General features: G+C 45.8%; 1 protein-coding gene across 6 annotated transcripts in view; it reads right to left on the reverse strand.

Annotated features, from left to right (window-relative positions):
- Positions 1 to 11,073, reverse strand: part of ERCC6 (ERCC excision repair 6, chromatin remodeling factor) — an 86,091-nt gene extending 75,018 nt beyond the window's left edge. For 2 of the 6 annotated variants that reach the window (XM_071215886.1, XM_004465775.4), the window contains exons 1-4: positions 10,954 to 11,073; positions 5,637 to 6,069; positions 3,744 to 3,864; positions 1,863 to 1,974 (exon numbers count right to left, since the gene is read on the reverse strand). In XM_071215886.1, the coding sequence (XP_071071987.1) occupies positions 1,863 to 1,974; positions 3,744 to 3,864; positions 5,637 to 6,055 (652 nt within the window). In that variant the 5' untranslated portion in view covers positions 6,056 to 6,069; positions 10,954 to 11,073. Of the gene's footprint in view, positions 1 to 1,862; positions 1,975 to 3,743; positions 3,865 to 5,636; positions 6,070 to 6,289; positions 6,668 to 10,516; positions 10,595 to 10,953 lie in introns of those variants that run through there. The other 4 variants (XM_071215887.1, XM_023590942.3, XM_071215885.1 and 1 more) reach the window with 3 other exon arrangements.
- Between the last annotated feature and the right edge of the window lie 9,118 nt (positions 11,074 to 20,191).

Below are 20,191 nucleotides of genomic sequence, written 5' to 3' on the forward strand. Positions count from 1 at the left end.
GAACCTGGGACCTCATATGTGGAAAGCTAGAGCTCAACCACTGAGCCACATTGGCTTCCTACTTATGCCCATTTCATGGGCACAGAAGAGATAAGAGATTAAGAGATGTGGCCAAGGTCCACCCCTAGGAAAGGCAGTGCTGGGCACACCAAAGCCTGGGCTCTCAGACGCCATGCTCTACAGTGCCCCCGTCAGGGCACCGAGGGCAGAGCAGAGGAGACGGTAAGAGAGATCCCAAGTTGGAAGCATAGGGACTAAGGTCAAAGCCAAAGGTCGAAAGATCTGTAAGGCACTAGAATATCGGTGGCTGCAGAAGCCACGGGGAGATGACATTATTTAGGGAAAGGAAGGAGAATAAGAAGAGGGCTCAGCAAGAAATCCTGAAAAATACCCATGTTTATGATAAGGTGACAAGAGCTGGCCAAAAAATAACTTAAACAAACTAGTCAGAGGGCCAAAGAAAAACTAGGAAAGTGGGGTCCCAAAGGGTATGATGTATCAGGTGCCGAGGTCAAGTGGAGCAAGGGTGGAAAGGGGTCTTTGGATCTGGGGACTGTCATGGGGTGAATTATGTATCCCAAAACCCAAGTTCTTAATCTTATCCATGTGCCTGTGGTGTGACTCCTTTGAAAATAGGACCTCCTGAAGATGTCACCAGAAGTCACAGGCACAAGCAATGAGAGGACATGGCCACACAACCAGAGCAGAGACAAGCCAAGGAACCCCAAGGACTGCTGGCAGCTAGCACCAGAACTCTACTGACATCAGGGCAAAAGCCTTACTGAGGCTCTGGTTTTGGACTTCTTTTGGCCTCTAAACCATGAGCCAATAAATCCCTATTGCTTAAGCCAAAACCAGTCGGGGGTATTTGCAACAGAAGCTGAGGCAAAGGAAAACAGGAAGGTAACTCCTAACCCTGGGCAAAGTTTTAATAACGTGGCAGCAGGAGGTAAAAACCAGTAGCAGGTTTTAGACAGCCAGATGGGAACACAAGACTGTTACTGAGGTGAAACGGTACCTTGGCAGCAGAGAGCACCACTGGTCATGGGCCTAATGAATTCAGAGAGAATGAACTTTAAAAGCACATCACGCTATATTTTTTCTTTCACCTCAGTTAATTCTTCATAATAATTCTCATCTTTTACTGAATAAACTTTTGAAGCTACAGAAAGTATTTGCTTGAAGGGCTTAAATGCTAGACCTTAATCTGTATTTCAAGCAGTAAATGACTCAGGAGCTACCAAAACCCTGTACAGCTGCACGCACGTGCGCGCGCGCGCGCCGCGCGCACACACACACAGACAACGACTGCAAGGATATTTGATTCTGGAGCCTGTGTGTTTTCCCAAAAGGTTTTCCAAAAGACAACCAGGCCTCATAGAGCCAAGGCAGTGATACACACAAACCCATGGTCCTGGTGTAAACCTGAACGAAGATATCTTAACAATAGATGGAATGCTTGGAAAGCCTGCTGACTATGTTTCATTAAGCTATAAGACAGCAATTCAATGAAAGCCAATTGACTTGGGCCTACCAAATGGAATCCAATCAAGATGTTGATTGTCTTTATCCAATAACTGTACAAGAATTTTCAGATTTCTAGTATATTAAGCATAATAACAAATGTGCACCAGCAGCCTCCAGTGAACTGAGTTAAAAAATTTACTTTCATTCCCTTAACACCCCATCTGACTTAAAGAGTTGGTTCTGTGGTTGTGGGGAATCAAAGTTTCCTAAATCTGTTTTGACGGTAAGGCAAAGAAATGTACTATTCCCAAAACTCAGGCAAAGACTAAACACAGACCCCATACTGACCACAGGCATTGGTTCAAGAGCACAGAGACCGTCCGCAGTATCCTCACCTGCGTCCTCCTCCATAAGACTAGCATGTTCTAGTTCAACTTTTACCTCTTCACCTCCCAAGATGGCCTGAAGACGCTTCTGTTTGGCCGTGATCTTCTTCAGCTGTTGTTCCTAAAGCAGAAAACATTGAATACAGAAACAGCAATGAAGTGATTTATTGTTAAATACAAAAAGACAACATTACAAAAACTTAAAACTTCATCAAGGGAAAATAAAACAGAAATTGCATATACTTTAATGACTCTAGAACCTCATTGAGCATCTCCTGCCAGCGGCTTCCCATGTCCCCAAGCAGCTAATGACAGATGCACTGACACCCACTCTCCACTGCCTAGGGACCTGAAATCCTTTCACTTTGCCTCCCCTGTGAACACACGGGATAAATCTTTATACGTTGCTGTGGTTCTGATCTCAGCAGTCAATGGGCCACGAGATCAGTGGACTAAAGGGGTAAAAAACACATAAATGCAAATGTTTGAATGGTTTAAAAAGGCTATTCCCTTTGATAACCTACCACCTTTATGATTCCCCTTGATAGCAGTCTCCCCAATCACAAAATTTTAAAAGAAAGACGTATTTCGCCCTGCCCACCCCAGACCCCTCTCCGTCCGTCTTCCTCTGCACCACCCCAATTCAGGTATTCGGCCAATCCTACAGCCTCCCAATCAGCTAGGCCTGCGGTACTTGCTTCTTCCCAAGGTCAAGAAGGTTTAAATTCCAAATAGGAGTATGGGGAAGGGGAGACCATGACTATGAAATCACATTGCAATGACATGCAATTCATTTTCTCTCAGCAAAATCCCATTAAAAAGTCTTTTCCTCTAAACATCAAAGAGCTGCTACAGAAAGATAGGAATTTATAATTAAGGAGCTATGTAATTTGGATAAAACCAGTACCCAAAATGACCTGAGTGTTGGTACCCCCGTCCCACGACACCCCAGCCCACCAGAAGGCCAAGAAGGTCTGAGAAGATCTCTCACATCAATTCACCTGCTCCACAAGGCACCTGAGATCCTTTCTCTGACTCTAGGGGAACCCCACCTGCCTCAAGCCACTCCCAGCTCTGACCTCCGGGCTGCTGTTGCAGAGGGGAGAGGATGCAGGGTGGTGACGGAAATGGACCAGCACGGAGAGGGCAAAAGGACAACACAGCCTGAGTCTATGCACACACCCACTACCAGAGCAGGTGCACTAGCTCCAGTGGACCAACGGCAAGCACGAGGATACTCTCTGGTCATTCTGGATGCCAGAACAGCGACGGCCAGAGCTAGTCATCCCGTCTACCACTATGTGTCTTCCTGGAGCAGAAAAAACATCCTACAGAATGTTTCCAACCTCCTGAGAACCACGGCGAAGTAACAGACACACCGTCCTGGAGGTCGTCTTCTTGCCACGGGTGTGGATGCAGTGTGGCCGTGTCAGTGGCCATTACACCCAAGGCAGGGATGAGAGGTCAACCTCTAAGCGCAATCAGCACACAGGTGGGAGGGACAAGGGCTGCACGCAGAGGAAACTGGGCGCAGGCACTTGGTGCAGGCAAGAGAGATGCAGAAGAGGAGAAAGCTCCTGCGGGGCAAGGAGATGGGCTGAGGGGTAACTGAAGCAAGGCAGGCTTGGAAGGTGCATGCGAGTGAGGACACAAGCTCAGTCAAAAGGAACATATTCTCAAAAAGGCACATGTGTGCATGTAACAAAGCCGTATAACTGGGCATGCTGAAGAGAAACAGCTGCAAAATTAAACATGCAAAAAGCAAAAGTGACCTGTACCTCTAAATGTTTGCTTCACATCTTATAAATACTTTCAGAATGCTTCCTAAATTACGCAAGGAGCCTACATGATGACTTTCTCAAAAATGCAGTATATAAGGCATTGAGTCACCTTATTGTACTTCTGCCGTTTTACGGAGTCTAGCTTCCTGCTGACGTCTCTGTTGATGGTAGCCTGAGGGCTCAGCTGTTCTATAATTTTATCGATTTGCCTTAGGGATGTCGTACATGACCTGAAAAGTAAGATGAAAATGATCTATTTCCCCCTCGGGTAACATTTTTAAAACACAATAGAGAGATGCTAAAAACATACTCATTTTATTTATTATTATCTGGAAGAGAAGGGAAAACAAACCAGCACGCACATTCTCATTGGCCACAAATATCTTGTAGGGTCTATCGAGGTTTAAGGTACCTACTGGTGCTTTTCTTTTACCTGGCTAATTTAAATCAACTCGCCCCACTCCTAAGCTGGTTCACTTATTTGACAAGTGTGTTTTAAGTGTCAACTTTACTTAAACCACTCTTCTAGGACAACATGTAGTATGTCAGCCTTTTATATGACGATATACACGCATGAGTTTTTAGATTATTATTATTACATTATTAGAGAAGCAACCCAAAGATTGGGAAAGCCCTAAAGTATTTAAACATGTATTTATATAAACCAGAAATCCATGGCAATATCTTTCTTTCAATGAACCGGAAGGTTTATTTAAGGCAGATCATGATACTTTGTGGCATAAAGGGAAAAGAAAAAAGTTTATAATAAATTACTCCAAAAATAGGCACCAGAGATCTGTAGCTTCCAATTTTCAAAATACAAATTCAACCTTCTCGACACACTTGTATCCTTTCAGAGAAAGTCTCTGGCTGCCAGGCGCCAGCTACAGCCACCATCTAGTGTGACCCTGCGTGACTCTGCGGCACCCTGCTCTGTCGGCCACCTCTGCGGGAAGAGGACACATCCCCAAGACCAGATACAAAAGATGTGGTTGCTGCAGGGAGCTGAGGTCCTGAGCCCACCCACATGAGAACACTGGCTACTGGAGGCTCCGAGGAACACGCCGGGGCACTCCTTGGTGCCCAGGATCCCTGGGCTTCAGCCGCCCCGACCGGACAGCCAGCGGCCCCACACTCCTCCTCCCCACGGGCCCCTGCCCACGGCTGCCCCACCTCAGACTGCACTTGTCGTCCACCCACAGCCCTTAGCTCCTCTTCCTCGCTTGCCTGGCACTGCCTACATGCTGCCCAAGGGTAGGCAGCACAGCACCAGTGAGAGAAACGGGGGACATGGGCGACTCCCACACAAACTCAACCCCCCACTCCCCCACCTTAGGGAGTCCAGAGCCTCCCCCACTCCTGCCAACATGTTACACTCCACAGAGTCCAAGTCTGTTCCTCCTGGAAAATACCAGTATTCTTCTTCCAGCCTCAACCATTATCATCTCCACAGGACTTGAGCTGTCCTTGCGGAGTTAAAGGGAGGACAGAAGAAAGGGAGAGCGGAGTTCTTTTTTATCAGCTATTAATAATTTCCATTATTTCTAGAAATTCAAATTTGAAGATTTGCCAGAAGAGTGAATGCTCAGTTCAGGGGCAGGGGCTGGAAAGAAACTGCAGGACAGAGGACAACCTGAGGGGAAGGGAGGTACTTCTGCTCTCTCAGGAAGGACACATGAGAGCTTGAGGGCACGTCCTGAGAACTATCTTGTGCACAGGCTGATGAAGCGCTGGGGCGCTCCCAGAACCACACTTTTCTTTAGGACATTATGGATGAAATAGGCTTTTGTGCCAGCCGAGGTGTAACTGCCATGGGCAATGTGAGCCCTCAAGGAAAGGGCTGGTGCTCAAAACGAGGTAAAGGGCTGTCTTCCTGGACTTTTTTTCCCCAAACAAGTTTCTACAAATCTCCTCCATTTCCAGACTACTACTGCTCTCTACTACCCGAGCTGCCCCCATGTTTCAGGACAAGACCTGGCTGGCGCTGACGGCGCCCACTCACGTGAGGTCACCCAGGACTGCGCGGTACTCCTTCTCAGCGTCGGCCAGCTGGGCTGCGCGGCTGGCTTCATGGACGGCGCTGTCCACCTGCTGCAGGACGCCCTGCTCCAGCACCTCCTGGTCATAGACATCCACGCCCAGACCCTGCAGCTCCAGTGCCTGCGCGCCCGGCTCCACGGCCGGGATCTGGTGCCTGTCGATGTGCAGCAGGGCCGGCACTCGCCTCGCAGCTGCTGGCACGGCCCCCTCGGCAGAAACCAACAGGCCAGGGCCCAAGGGACGGGAGGAGGGGCATGCCTCTGTCCCCACCACACAGTTTTCCTGCTTGATCACCATTTCTTCCTCATTCCTGGCAAGCTGACTTTGTGGACCGTCTCGTCCCTGGGTTTGACTTGAGTGGGGCGAGCTCTCGTTGGACATCCTCTACAGACTAGCTAAAAGGAAAAATACAGATCAGACTTTTGGTTTCAGAGAATTGATACTGATGTAGTGTCTTCAATATTTTATAATTAAGGCAGACTGAGTCCTCAAAATATCAAGTAATGATCCTCCAATTACATAAATCCAAGTTTCCAAGAATGAATTCTCTTGCAAGGGCATGAACTATACATTGTCTTCTTGAGTTCCAGTAATAAATAAGAAAAATTAACATACCCGTGCACACAAAGAAATTTGGTATCATCAACAAAGGACATCTGGGCTGAGAAAGGTGGCAACCAACATCTGGAGTGACATCCATGATGACATCTCCAAAACAGCTGAAGTCGTTTGACTGCTGTCTGGCAAGTGAGCATCTTCGCTGCATCCTTCACAAATGATTGGTAGTGCAGTGGTACAATAAACTCTAATGTATACATTCAGTGACGTAAAGAGCTTGGGTAAGAATTTGGCACTAGAAACGACAATGATGAGCACTGACTCCAATAAACAGGAATACTGAACAAAAGATGGTAACCAGGGGAGCAGGTGTAGCTCAGTGGTTGAGTGCCTGCACTGCATGTACAAGGTCCCAGGTTCAATCCCCTGTACCTCCTTAAAAATAAAAAATACAAAGTAAAGTAAAAAGTAAGTCCATTTCAATATGCAAGACAGTTTCTCATTCATCAGGTTGACAAAAAAAATGTAATGCCTGATAACATCCAGTACTGGCCAAAAGGACCCACCCTTACCCAATGCTAGTAGGAACAGAAATTAGTAAAGCCCTTTCAGAGAACAATTTAGCAATGTCTATCAAAATGTGCAATGCACATGACCTTTGCCCCACCAATTCCAAGTCTTGGAATTTACTCCATAAACATGCTTACTACAGCATTTTATGTAGCCATTTAGTATATTCACGATTAACATAAAAGCTATGTTAAGTGAAAAAGCCACAGGGTATGAACCTACTTGTGCTGAAACCATGTATCTCCACCTATGTGATGGAATGCAGGAAAAAAAAGATCTGGAAACATACTAAACCTGCCAGTTGGGGGTAGTGATAACACAGAACAGAAGGAACAAGAAAGGATAAAAGGGAACCTTCACATTTTACCCCACATACTCGGGAAATTCTTGAATGACCATGTATTCACCGGAGATGTGTATATACCTATGATACTAATAAACACATTAAAAGGCAACATAGTAACAGGGAAACAGGGACAGTCTACCTTTTTATTTAACTGTGAATAAAGTAGGGCTTCTTGCAGCACTGAAACTTTGTTTCTATGAAATGACCACAAGCTCCCCAGTAATCATTCCTCATTAAATAAAATAATCCTGCAGCCACACACTGTGGATACAAAGATGCCGGCTACTAGGCTCCCTGGCCCTAGGGGCTCACTAGTGAGGACAGAGCACCGACAACATCACAGCCGTTCAGGTCCGTGGTGGAGGCACAGACGGGCGACAGGCCTCATAAACACAGCAGGGGGAACAAGGTGCCATGTCCGGGGCCCAAGAGACATCATAGGAGAGCTATGGTTTGAACACTGGGCCCAGGAGGTGCTCGACCCCAGCTGTAAGAAGTAACCGACTGAGGAGTCTAAAACAAAACAGGCTGGGCCAACGAATGGCTGGTAAATTTGGTGACAAAAATGGGACTCTCCGAAAGAGACATGGGGAGGCAGGGAGAGGGGCTGATGAGGGGCTTCTAAGTCCCCAGTGGCGCGTCCACAGGCAGTCAGAAAGCGAGTGTGGAGCTCTAGGGGAAGGTTGGGACTAGATTTGGACTTTATCGGCAAAGCCAGCAGCCCAGGATTCCCTGCGGCTGACAACCAGATCATTTTAGATGCTGAGAACAGGCTTGTGTTGAAAGGTTAAACGGAACAACAGAATGAAAAAGGCACCCTTCTTGGGGGCCTCCTTCAAGCCTTCTGCTTGGCACTCTACCATCAGCTAGTCTCCCTTTTCAACCAAAAGGGCAGGATTCTGGCTCAGAGCCTTCCACTTCACTGGAATTTTTTTTTCCTTCCTTCTATGCGATAGAGGATTATATCTCAGTGTTAGTAAAAGGTCAATTCAACCAAAAATATCAATTAATAGAACTAAGGTGCACAGACAGGATTAAAAATAATGTTGTTTGGGGAAAACGTCTAATAATAAAAAGGGAGGAAGAAGGAATGGTCAGAAGTAAAGAGAATGATGTGGCAAATTCATACTTGGAAGCTGGCCAGGGCCCAGTAGATTTGGAAACTGGCAGGTCACTGGTTCTTAAGTAACACAAGTTTCAGTGGAGCAAGGGGGATGAAAACCAAACTGTAAGGGGTTAAGAAGTGAGTGGGGGGGGGAGGAAGTGAAGGTCTGCCCCTTTAAGAAGGGGGCGGGAGGACTTGGCCCAGTGGATAGGGGGACTGTCTACCACAAGGGACACACGGGAGGTCCGCAGTTCAAACCCCGGGCCTCCTCAACCCGTGTGCAGCTGGCCCATGCGCAGTGCTGATGCGCGCAAGGAGTGCCCTGCCACACAGGGGTGTCCCCCGTGTAGGGGTGTCCCCCGTGTAGGGGAGCCCCACACGCAAGGAGTGCGCCCCATAAGGAGAGCTGCCCAGCGCAAGGGAAAGTGCAGCCTGCCCAGGAATGGTGATGCACACACGGAGAGCTGACACAATAGCATGACGCAACAAAAAGAAACAGATTCCTGGGCCACTGACAAGAATGGAAGCGGACACAGTGAACAGACAACCGGGGTGGGGAGGGAGAGGAGAGATAAATAAATAAATAAATCTTAAAAAAAAAAGAAGGAAGCAGTCCTTTTCCTTAATAAGCCTGGCTGTAGATGGGAGCTGAGCTCCGGGAATGACAGGGCAATAATAATAGACTGGAGGAGGAAACAGAGGGGAATTAGGGAAAGGAAAACTAGAGAAGTGGAGCAGGGAACTACCCAGAAAGCTGTCCAAGAAGAGACAGAGCAGGGGAAGATCAAGAGTAAAAGAGAACAGAAAGCACAATACTCTGGCACAAGGATGACTCCAGATGACCAAAATTTGTAGGGGGAGGGAAGTTGAGGTGGGTCATAGGGAAAATCTCCTACAAGGTAAGATGCTCGGGCATTTGGGGGCTGGAGAAGATTTTAGAATAAATGCCTTATATAAACGAAAAGGGAGCCCATGGGGAACATACATTGGTGACAGATGGAGGACCTACCTGAGGCTGAACCCTCAAAAAATCTGGATCGACAATAATCCCCAAGGCTGCATAATTTTCTCCCTCGGTAGTTAGCCATCCTAGGTACTGCTATTGGAAGTTTACAGAGTAGAAGCGGCAGAAGGACAAAAGGGCTAGGGGGTTGAAGATGCTGAGAAAAAAACAGTAAAGGAGTTGAAGTAACTGACCTTGGAATCCAAGCTGGCTATGGAGGGGTGGGGGCGGGAGGAACTGAAATTGGGAAAAAGAGGTCAAGGCACTTGGGGTGTGGCTGGGAGTGAAAATTAGAAACCGGGAGGCTGTCATGAGGAGGCAAATTAAGAGTTTCAGAAATGAAATAAAATAAATATTAAAAAAAAAAAAGAAATGAAATAAACCATCCATTCAATGAATATTTATTTAGAATCACACCAGGAAATGTACTAGATTAACTACTTCCATCCCCACAGTGCTTAGACTCTTGAGGAAGACAGACACATATACACACATACATAATGACGGTAGCTTCTATAAGATGAAAATACAGAAGTTTTTACTTCAAAATACCAGAGGAACAGTCCTAATTTAAATTGTGCAGCCAGGAATGAGGTCAGGGAGGACTCTCTGATAACATGACATTTGAACCAGGATCTGAAGGATAATAATCAGGCCAAAAGTGGAATGAAAATCTCATAGGCAAAGAAACAACATGTGCAACTCCTAAGGCTGGAAAGAGCTGGTGCATTTGGGAACAGAAGGCTAGAACACAGTGAGACTGTTTTGCCTTATTTTACGTGAATAACTGAATAACATGAATAAATAAAATTGATCAGGATGCGTTATGTAAATCTCACAGAATATCTTCCTACAAGGCTTCATCTTTGGGGAAAATAGTATTATTTGTTGCCACTGTCCTCCTTGAGCACAGATGTGGATCCTGATGGGGAGGGTCTGCTTGTACACAAGAATGCCTTCAGAAGGGCGGTGGAGTGGGCATCGGTGAAGGGGCAGGGGGAGCAAAGGCCAGCGGGCAGAGGGCCTGGGAAACCGTAAGCCTGGTCACTCCGACTGCAACGGGATAACGACTTAGAACAAAGTTTTCAGGAGGCTGAAGGTGGCATGACCCAATTCATCTTTGCAAAAGGCCCCTTTGGTATGAAGCAGGGGTTGGAGGAAATAGTGCCAGCAGGAGATGAGGGCGGGCATTCCTGTGAAAAGGGACAGCAGTTTGGAACAGGGATGCTACGTGGGAAATCGTTCTGTTATAGGACTTACATGTAAACTGCTCGACCCTCCAACTCAACTACGCCGGCGTCCAAGTCCTGACATTTATTAACCCCGAACCTCCCTTTCGGGTAACAAATAAACTCTAGAATTTCCATCGAGACCAAACAGGGCCTGGCACAAAGTCCGAGAAGTTGGCGCGCGGGAAGGACCGTCAGCCCGGGGTGGTGGCAGGGCCCCCCGGGCCCCACGCGCGTCTGGGCCCTGGGCGCTCCAGGTGAGGCGCGCGGCACGTCACTGCCGGCCGCAGGTGAGCCGACCGGAAGCGGCGCGCGCCCGGCCCAGGGCCGGCTTCCGGCGACCCGCACGGATTAACTCCATCCCGGCGGCCAGGCTTCAGGCGCCCGGTATCGCGGCCGCCCGGGGAGACCGAGGTGGGGCCCAGGCAGGCCCTGCCCGACCGTCAGCCCCGCCGCCCGTACGCTCACCTTAGAGCCAAGCGACCGCCGGAAGGGAAACGGAAACGCCGCCGCCAGCAGCCGAAGAAGCCGCCCGGGACAGGCCACGGCGCATGCGCCCTTCGGCCCGCCGTAAGCCCCGCCCCCACCGTGACCCAGTTTGGGCTGTCGCCGGTGCGGCCGATGGCGCATGCGCTGGGCTGCGGGTTTGTTTGGCACCCGCTGCGAGGCCAGTGGCAGTGGAGGAGGAATCCGCCTCGTCTCCTACCGGCAGCACCGCGGGGATTCCGCCTCGGCTAGTTTGGGCTAGGCCTTTCGCTTCTGGTGTAAACGACCTGCTAGTAAGGAGGTTATAAGAATTAAGAGATTAAAGTAAAAAAATGAGCGGTGTTTGAGAGAGGGCCTTAAATGCCTACAATTGTCCATCAACCCTAAAGGGGAAAGTAAACTTGGGGAAGGGAACTAGCTCCTATTGAGCGTCGCACCTTTTGGTCACCATAGTAGCCGCGTGCTGTAGGCGTTTTTACTTACTTTGGTCACCTGCCACGCCCAGGCACCTGTGAAGAATAGGGGCACGTCTTAGTTTGGGTTCCTCTCTTGGCTTCAGACACACACACGGGGTTGGGGGGTGGGGGCAGGGTGTATAGTGGACGCAAATAAATGTCTTGAATTGCATCAGTAAATCAATCACTTAGTATCTGTCCTCAAATGTCAGAGGTAGGCAGGATTTTGAGCCGGTGAGAATTTTAATTCGGATCATTTGGAGAAACAACATAGGGTCAGACAGAGGAAGTTGAGTGACACCTGAGGAGGCTGGGAGAGAATGGATTTGGAGGGCCCAGGGCCAGAAAGTGCTCTGGGACTGAAGGTGACTGCAGGAAGGATTGTTGTGGCCGGGCGGTGGCAGGGAAGTGCCTTCCTCCTTTAGAAATTGTAAGTAGAGCAATAAGAAAAAGGGGTTGGGAAGGGGATTCGGTAATGCTTGGTGATGTCACCACTCCTGTGCTGACCCACATCTGTCTCTGATCATCCTGCATGAAAAAATTATTTTTCTAAAAAATGAAGGAAGAGTTCTAGTGATCTCTTGAATAAAATACTGAGAACAGAAAGGCAGTTGGTACCATACTAGTTGTAATGGTTGAAAATTAAAAGAATTCCCCCAAAAAATGTAGTGGTTACCAACCCTTTTTTTGAGAATGAGGTTCCCTTTTTAATGTGTAATATTTTGGAGACACCCCCTGTATAACAATCAGACTTTGGAAGGGAAACAGATGGGATACTCTAACTGGATAGTCAAGGAGAGTGAATAACAACTTTTACAGACAAGAGGGTAGGGTTTAGGGAAACAGTTCTGGACGGTGCAGTACCCTGGGAGCTAACAAGAGGCCAGGAGCTGTTCCAATCTCTAGGCGGGAGCAGTGAAGGGGAGGACACAGGTAATGAGTGCAGAGCAGAATGGTTCAATGGAGAGGAGCACTGGACCGGAGTGCTGTACTTTCCCTCAGTGACCCAGCAGGGAGAGAGCTGGGGAAATAAGTCCCTGAGCTCACTTCCCTCCATTAGTTCATCTGTTGATGACTCCCATTGGTCAACAGCAGCGGAGAGCTAGAGAACAAAATAGAGTGTTAACGCCATCTGATTAGCTCAACCTTCCAGGGTAAGAGCAGGTGGAGAAAGCTAGAGAGTGGGTCTGGAGCAACAAACAGGAAATAGACAAAAATCCCCCATCCAATTGTAAGGATGCTTTCAGTATCCTATTAATTTAGAAAAGACATAGTCATGAAGAATTACTATAAATGAGCAATGCTTTCTTAGATGATGGCGTGTCTTGTTTATTAAAGGATCTACGTACTTTCTCTAAGCCAAGGGGTCTGTGAGCTTGAATTGAAAAAAATCAACTTCTCTTTATTTTTTCTGACATCCAGTGTTGAGTGTCATAAAACTATCTGCCGCTACATTTTGAGGAGTGGTCCATGGTTTTCACCTGACTGGCAGAGAGGTCCGTGGAACAAAAAAAAGGTTAAGAAACCCTGCTCTAAGCCGACTTTCCCCTGACGGCTCTAACCTGAGAGTGGTAATAATAAGGTCAAGTTCGCAGTGATTACTCCGATTTCAATGATTCGCTTGCCCGCCTGCATACTACAGGACTCCTCTCTTCCCTCGCACCCTCCCCACCAGTCTCAGCCACTTCTCGAGCTCTTGGGGTGTCTTCAGCATGTGCATCTGCTCAGGCCTCCTTTTTGGCTCGTCTCACATCCTCTTAGGGGATTTCCCTTGCTGCCAGCCATCACTGTGGGAGCACCATCGTGCATGTGCCTGGGGAGCACTGCCCCAACCTGCCCCCCATTGGCATGCTCCCACCGCCTCCTTGAGCCTGCCTTCAGGCTGTGATGGGGAGGAGACCCCCCCAGTCAGTCTGGCACCCAAGCCCTACAGCCGCCCTGCCTTGCCTCCCCCCATTTAGCCTCTGCAACATAGGAGAGCATGTTGCTCCACTGAGGACCACTGTATAGTGCAGATGCCATGCCACTGCACAGCATCCAGTTTCTCTCCTGGGCAGACACACACACACCCACATGCAATTTATTCCTTCTTCAGCATTTCCTCAAAAACATGGAGGTGGAATCACAGAGACAGGGCCCAGAATTTCATCAGATCTCTTACTGCTATTTAAGCCTGAGGTAGGGAATCCCTCTTGGAAGCTTGGAAGCTGTTAGCACCTATCCGTGGGAATCACAGTTTATTCATTCAGTCTTCAGCCTCCCTTACTCGGAGACACCTGGGTGGCCCCTGAAGCTACGGTCTCCCTGAGAATCCTGAGATGTCCTGAGATGGGCTCAAAGCACTGGGGTTTAAGAAAGGAAATATTTTGCTGGGGCCAGGATGGGATAAGTCAGTTGTCAAGGGAAAAATCTTCAAGAAGTCTCCTGTTCCTCCAGAACCTTCTGATAAGCCACCAGAAACTTTATAAGAGAGCCATTCAGAGAATTGTTTCAGCAGGCAGCAGCTTCTGCAGCAGCTCCTAGATGCTAAATTGTATCTTCTTGATCTTTCAGAAAACAAAATTGGAGAATAAAATTTCCTGCTTTCTAACTATGGTCGTAATGAAAGAGATGGGAACATAGAATTGCTCCGTCAGCAGCTCAAGCTGAAGCCTACCAAGGAGATACTTGGAATCAGAAATTCTACTATTACCCCTGCCAGCTCTGAAAGAATAGAGATAGGATTTAAAAAATTGGTGGGATTTTTACTAACTTACTTATAATATGCATTTTTGAACTCAGAAGCCTAGATTTCAGTCAAGGCCTCTCCTTTCCACCCTACATCCAGTTTGTCATCAAGTATAGTCATTGTGCCTGCTCAATAGCTTATGTGCCTGTTCCACTTTCTCCACCCACTCTTCTCTTGCCTTAACTGTTGGAACCAGTTTCCTAATCCCAGTCTGGCTCTCACCCCATTTCTTTGCATGCAGTTGCCAAAAGGATTTCAAGAAGCTGCTCTGAGAATGTTTCTCCTCTACCTCAAACCCCACCCCCTGCAGGATAAAATCTAAGCTTTTTAACAATATCACCCAATTTTTTCTGCAGCATTTTTGTCCCTCTCTCCCCAGAGGCATGTGATCAAACTGTAAGGGACTATTTGATATTGCCCTGTACAGTGCTGGGCTGCAGTCAGCTCCTACTGGCTGACAAACGTATGCATCTCTTCCCAACTCTGCATTTGGTAACGTCATGAGGGCAGCTTGACATCAGTCATGGTGGGTTCACAGCAGTGAACGAATGGACTGGTATCTTTACTTGTTCATCACACTATTGTGGTGTTTTGTTCCTTTATCTCTCTAACTCATTGTTTCACCTAGCTCTTCAATTTCGCTTTGCCTTGAACTTTTTCTCCAACTCCTCCCTGATTAATTTGGGGCATCGCCTTTTTCCTAATCCTTTCTGGTTATCTTGGTAATCTCCAACAAACACCTTGCTTTCCAAAGCTGATGTGAAAAGAAGAGAAGAGACGCAGAAGAGCCCAGCACTTCTCACACATTAGAAAGCACAGTTTCACAGGCTCTGCCATTCTAATGTAACTTCACCATGTGGAGACCAGCTCCATAACGAGCATGGGCAGTCCCACATTGAAGAGATTTCAAAGGGAATGGGGATGGCTCTGAACATAGGAGAAGAACAACATTTACTCTTGGTCTGTCCTTCATGTCATGGGAAACTGCTTGAGCACATGAATATAAAGAATTTAGCAACAGTAAGAATAATCTGAGGACATTGACATGTTCACAGGATATCTAATTCTAGAGGAAATCAGTAGAAAGAAAGGGGGATCTATTTTTTACACTTTTTTATTGAAGTTAATAGAGCACAAAGAACATTACATTAAAAAATATTTAAAAAACAGAAAACATAAGAGGTTCCCATATACCCTGCTCCCCACCCCCCCCACACCCATCATTTTTGTAAGTGGTATTTTTTTGAAGATACATACATCACACAAAAAATGTTACATTAAAAAATATAAGAGGTTCCCATATATTCCCCACCCCCCAGCCCACTCCTCCCACACCAACAACCTCCCCCATCATTGTGGCACCCTCATCGCACTCAGTGAACACATTTTGGAGCACTGCTGCACCACACAGGTAATAGGTTACCCTGTAGTTTGCACTCTCCCCCAGTACATTCAGTGGGTTATGGCAGGTTATATAAAGTCCATCTGTCCCTGCAATATCATTTAGGATAACTCCAAGTCCCAAAAAGGCCCCCACATAACATCTCTTCTTCCCTCTCCCTGCCCTCAGCAACTACTGTGGTCACTTTCCACCTCAATGCTACAATTTCTTCCAGTACTAGTCACAATAGTCCATAGTAGAATATCAGTAAGTCCACGCTAGTCCATATTTTATTCCTCCATTCTGTGGACCCTGGGATGGTGATGTCCACTCCACCTCTAGATCAAGAAGGGGCTTAGATTCCACATGGATGATGGATACAATTCCTCTGCTTGCAGTTCTTGCACTCTTGATTCCCTGGTGTGGTGGTTGACCATCTTCACCTCCCTGATAGCTGACCTGGGTAAGTCCAATGAACAAGAGAGTAGGAGTCATCACTCTGCTGAGGCTCAGGGCCCAGCTGGCACATGGGCAGTCCAGAGATTCAAGACCCTTGCGTATGCACCGTACCTAGTGCCAACCACAGGTTCACTAAAAGTGACAGAAGAGGCATGTGTAGGAAGGTCACATCTGAGTCCAGCTCCATCACACTCAGGAGCACAAACTCCAAAGTAGGGCCCCCTGACACAGCACAGAACCCCAAATCCATCTGCCATGACCATATACGCTATGGATCTGAAAGGAGGATCTTAGTACAATGTACACAGAAGGCCATTTTGCTTGTTTGTTTGAATTTTCATCAGCGGATCTCCCCTAAATGAGCCTGCTCTTGGGGGATGCTGTTGGACAAATGGCCACTAGCAGAAGCAAAGCGCCACCTGATCGGTTAGCTTCTGAGGAACCACCAAACTGTCCTCCACAATGGCTGCACCATGCTACATTTCCCCCAATAGTGGATGACTGTTCCCTTTCCTCCACATCCTCTCCAACACTTGTAGTTCTCTTTTATTTTTTTTTTAATAGCTGTCAGTCTAATATGTGTAACATGAGATCTCATTGTAGTTTTGATTTGCATTTCTCTAATAGCGGGTGATATTCAGCATCTTTTCGTGTGCTTTTTAGCAATTTGTATTTCTTCTATGGGGAAGTGTCTACTTAAACCTTGGCCCATTTTTAAATGAATTGTTTGTCTTTTTGTTTTTGAGATGTACGATTTCTTTATATCTGTTGGATATTAGGCCCTTATAGGATAAATGTTGTATTAGTCAGCCAAAGGGGTGCTGATGAAAAGTACCAGAACTCTGTTAGCTTTATAAACGGTGTTTATTTGGGGTAAAAGCTTATAGTCACAAGGCCCTAGAGTCCAACTCAAGATCCATAAGAGGTACTTTCTCACCCCAAATCATTGGCCATGTGTTGAAGCAAGATGGCAGGCAGTGTCTGCAAGCGTTCAGCCTTCCTTCTTCCTCTTAAGGATCTGTGGTCCCAGCTTCTGATCTCAGCTGTAGACTGGCATAACCCTTGCCTCTCTCCCTGGGGCTTTTTTGTTTCTGGGCTCAGGGACTCTGGTCTCTTCCTAAGATAGGCTGTGAACTATAAGGCTTGTCTTTCTTCCCAGGGCCTCTGCTGTGTCTAATGAGCTCTCTTCCACTGTGTTCTTCTTCTCTGTGTGTACTTCCATGTGAGAGTCTGTTTTATCAACCCACCAAGGGGTCTGGGACTCAGTCCTGAGTCACACTCTAATGATGTGGTTGAATCAAAGCCCTAAGCTTAATTTAATCAGATGTCTCAGTTGAATCTAACACAATCAAAGGGTTATCACACCCAGAGGAACAGACCAGTTTACAAACATAATCATTATCTCATTTTGGAATTCATAAATAATATCAAACTGCCACAGATGCCCTTGGACAGTCCGGAGCAGGCTTAAAGTTCCGAGGACCTGAGAAGAGTGAAGGATATTATTTTAATCCCTTCTAGCTTTTACAGCCTGGAGGGACAGATAAGAGTAGCCGATATAATCTATGCTGTGTAGCAATGCTCCAAAATGTACTCATCAAATGAAATGAATGTACCACACTAATGAAAGAAGTTGTTGATTTGGGAGGAGTGGGGGCTGTGGGGAGTGGGGTATATGGGAACTTCTTTTATTTTTTGTTTTTTATTTTTTTTAAATTTTTATTGAAGTATATCATTCATACATGAACACACATAAACAATAAGTGTATAGTGAAGATTGCGAACTTAAAAAATAAACATACATAACATCACACAGGGGTCTCATACATCACCCCTCCACCAACTCTTTGCATTGGTGTGAAACATTTGTTACAAACTATGCAGTAGCATCATCAAAATATTAGTATACTCACACTGAAAATTGTCTCTCTAGCTGTGTGGACCGCTTCATTGACACTACCCTTGCCATCACCAGTCGGTTTGCCCAGATTGTACAGAAAGGAGGGCAGTAGGCCATTCCCTGGGAGAATGACAGAAGCAAAGGACTTGTTATTAGGCAGATTAAAGTGCCAGTGGGGGAAGGTTGCCAATCCATTGTCAGATCAACATCAGGCTGTTACAGAGCCTCTTGGTGCTAAAAACTAACAGGTCAGATGTTCAAAAATTTTGGGGGATCCAGGAATTCCAGATTGTATCACATCTGTTATTCAATAAATGTGAATTATCAAAAAAAAAATTAGTATCAACTATATTCCTTATCTTATATTTAGTATATTTTTCCCTCAACTCATACTATTTTTTTAAAATATGTTTTTGTTACCAATGTTGTAAATTTGCAAAACAATCATATAGATGTGTAGATGTCCCATATAACTCCACAACCTGGTGGAACATTTGTTACAGATTATGAGATATCATCAGACTGTTACCACCAATCATGGTCCATAGCTTACATTTGGCACACTTTTTCCATTCACATCCTTTGTCAACACAGTACAGCTTGGCATTGATGCAAGAATATTGTAGTATTGCTGTTAACCAGTCTGTAGGTCACACCAATTGTAGTTTTCCCATGTTTCTCCATATTCCCATCACCCTGCAATAGTGATGTATCTGTTCCAGCTCACAGAAGGACTGTCTTACATTTGTACCCTTTTAACCACAATTCTCAACCACCTCTGGGCTCACTGTGTTATTCAGTCCCTACGTTATTCTTTAGCTTTCTTTCTATTGACATTTATTTCCCTAGACTACCTTTTTCAGTTACAATCCCATTTATAAACCAGTTGCTACTCACTATAATGTATTACTGTCAACTCTATCCAGCTCCACACTTTTACAGTCAAGTTAATTAAAACTTCTACGTACGTTAAGCATCCATAGTTCTTCTCAACCCTCCTCTTATCTCCGTATAACCTATGCTCTAGGTTTTAATTCCATGTGTTTATTATTTGTATTTAGTTCATATTAATGAGACCATGCAATATTTGTCCTTTTGTGTCTGGCTTACTTTGCTTAGTATAATGTCTTCAAGACTCATCCATGTTATCACATATGTCCCAATTTCATTTCTTCTTATTGCAGCATAGTATTCCATCATACATATATACCACATTTTGTTTATCCATTCATTGGTGGATGGACTTGGATTGTTTCCATATTTTGGTAACTGTGAACAACGCCGCTATGAACATTGGTGTGCAGATGTCTGTTTGTGTCATAGGTTTTAGTTCTTTTGGATATATTCCTAGTAGAGGAATTGCTGGATCATATGGCAGTTCTATATTTAGCTTCCTGAGGAACTGCCAAACTGTCTTCCACAGAGGCTGTACCATTTTACACTCCCAAAAACAGTGAAGGAGTGTTCCTGTTTCTCCACATCCTATCCAGCACTTATTGTTGTCTGTTTTTTTAAATAATGGCCATTCTATGTGGTGTTAGATATCTCATTGTTGTTTTAATTTTCATTTCCCTAATAACTAGTGATATGGAACATTTTTTCATGTGCTTTTTGGAGATTTGTATTTCCTCTTTGGAGAAATCTATTTAAATCTTTTGCCTATTTTTTAATTGGATTGCTTGCTCTTTTATTGTTGAGTTGTATAATCTCTTTATATAGAATGGAAATCAAACCCTTATCACATAAGTGGTTTCCAAATATTTTCTCCCATCGACTGGGCTGCCTTTTCACCTTCTTGATGAAGTCCTTTGAATCACAGAAATGTTTAAATTTAAGGAGGCCCCATTTATTCATGTTTGCTTTTGGTGCTCATGCTTTTGGTGTAAGGTTTAAGAACCCACCACCTACCACCAGGTCTTGAAGATGTTTCCCTACATTTACTTTTAAGAGCTTTATGGTACTTGCTTTTATATTTAGGTCTTTGATCCATTTTGAGTTAATTTTTGTATAATATGTGAGGTAGGGGTCTTCTTTCTTTCTTTTGGCCATGGATATCCAGTTCTCCCAACACCATTTGTTGAATAAACTGTTGAGCGCCAACTGGGAGGGCGTGACAGGCTTGTCAAAAATCACTTGGCCGTAGATACGAGGGTCTGTTTCTGAACCATCAATTTGGTTTCTATGTGTCTATCTATACGCCAATACCATGCTGTTTTTACCACTGTAGCTAGGTAACGTGATTTAAAGTCTGGATGTGAAAGTCCTCCAACTTTACTTTTCCTTTTTAAGATGTTTCT

The sequence above is a fragment of the Dasypus novemcinctus genome, chromosome 6, assembly GCF_030445035.2.
Source record: "Dasypus novemcinctus isolate mDasNov1 chromosome 6, mDasNov1.1.hap2, whole genome shotgun sequence".
Classification (NCBI taxonomy): domain Eukaryota; kingdom Metazoa; phylum Chordata; class Mammalia; order Cingulata; family Dasypodidae; genus Dasypus; species Dasypus novemcinctus.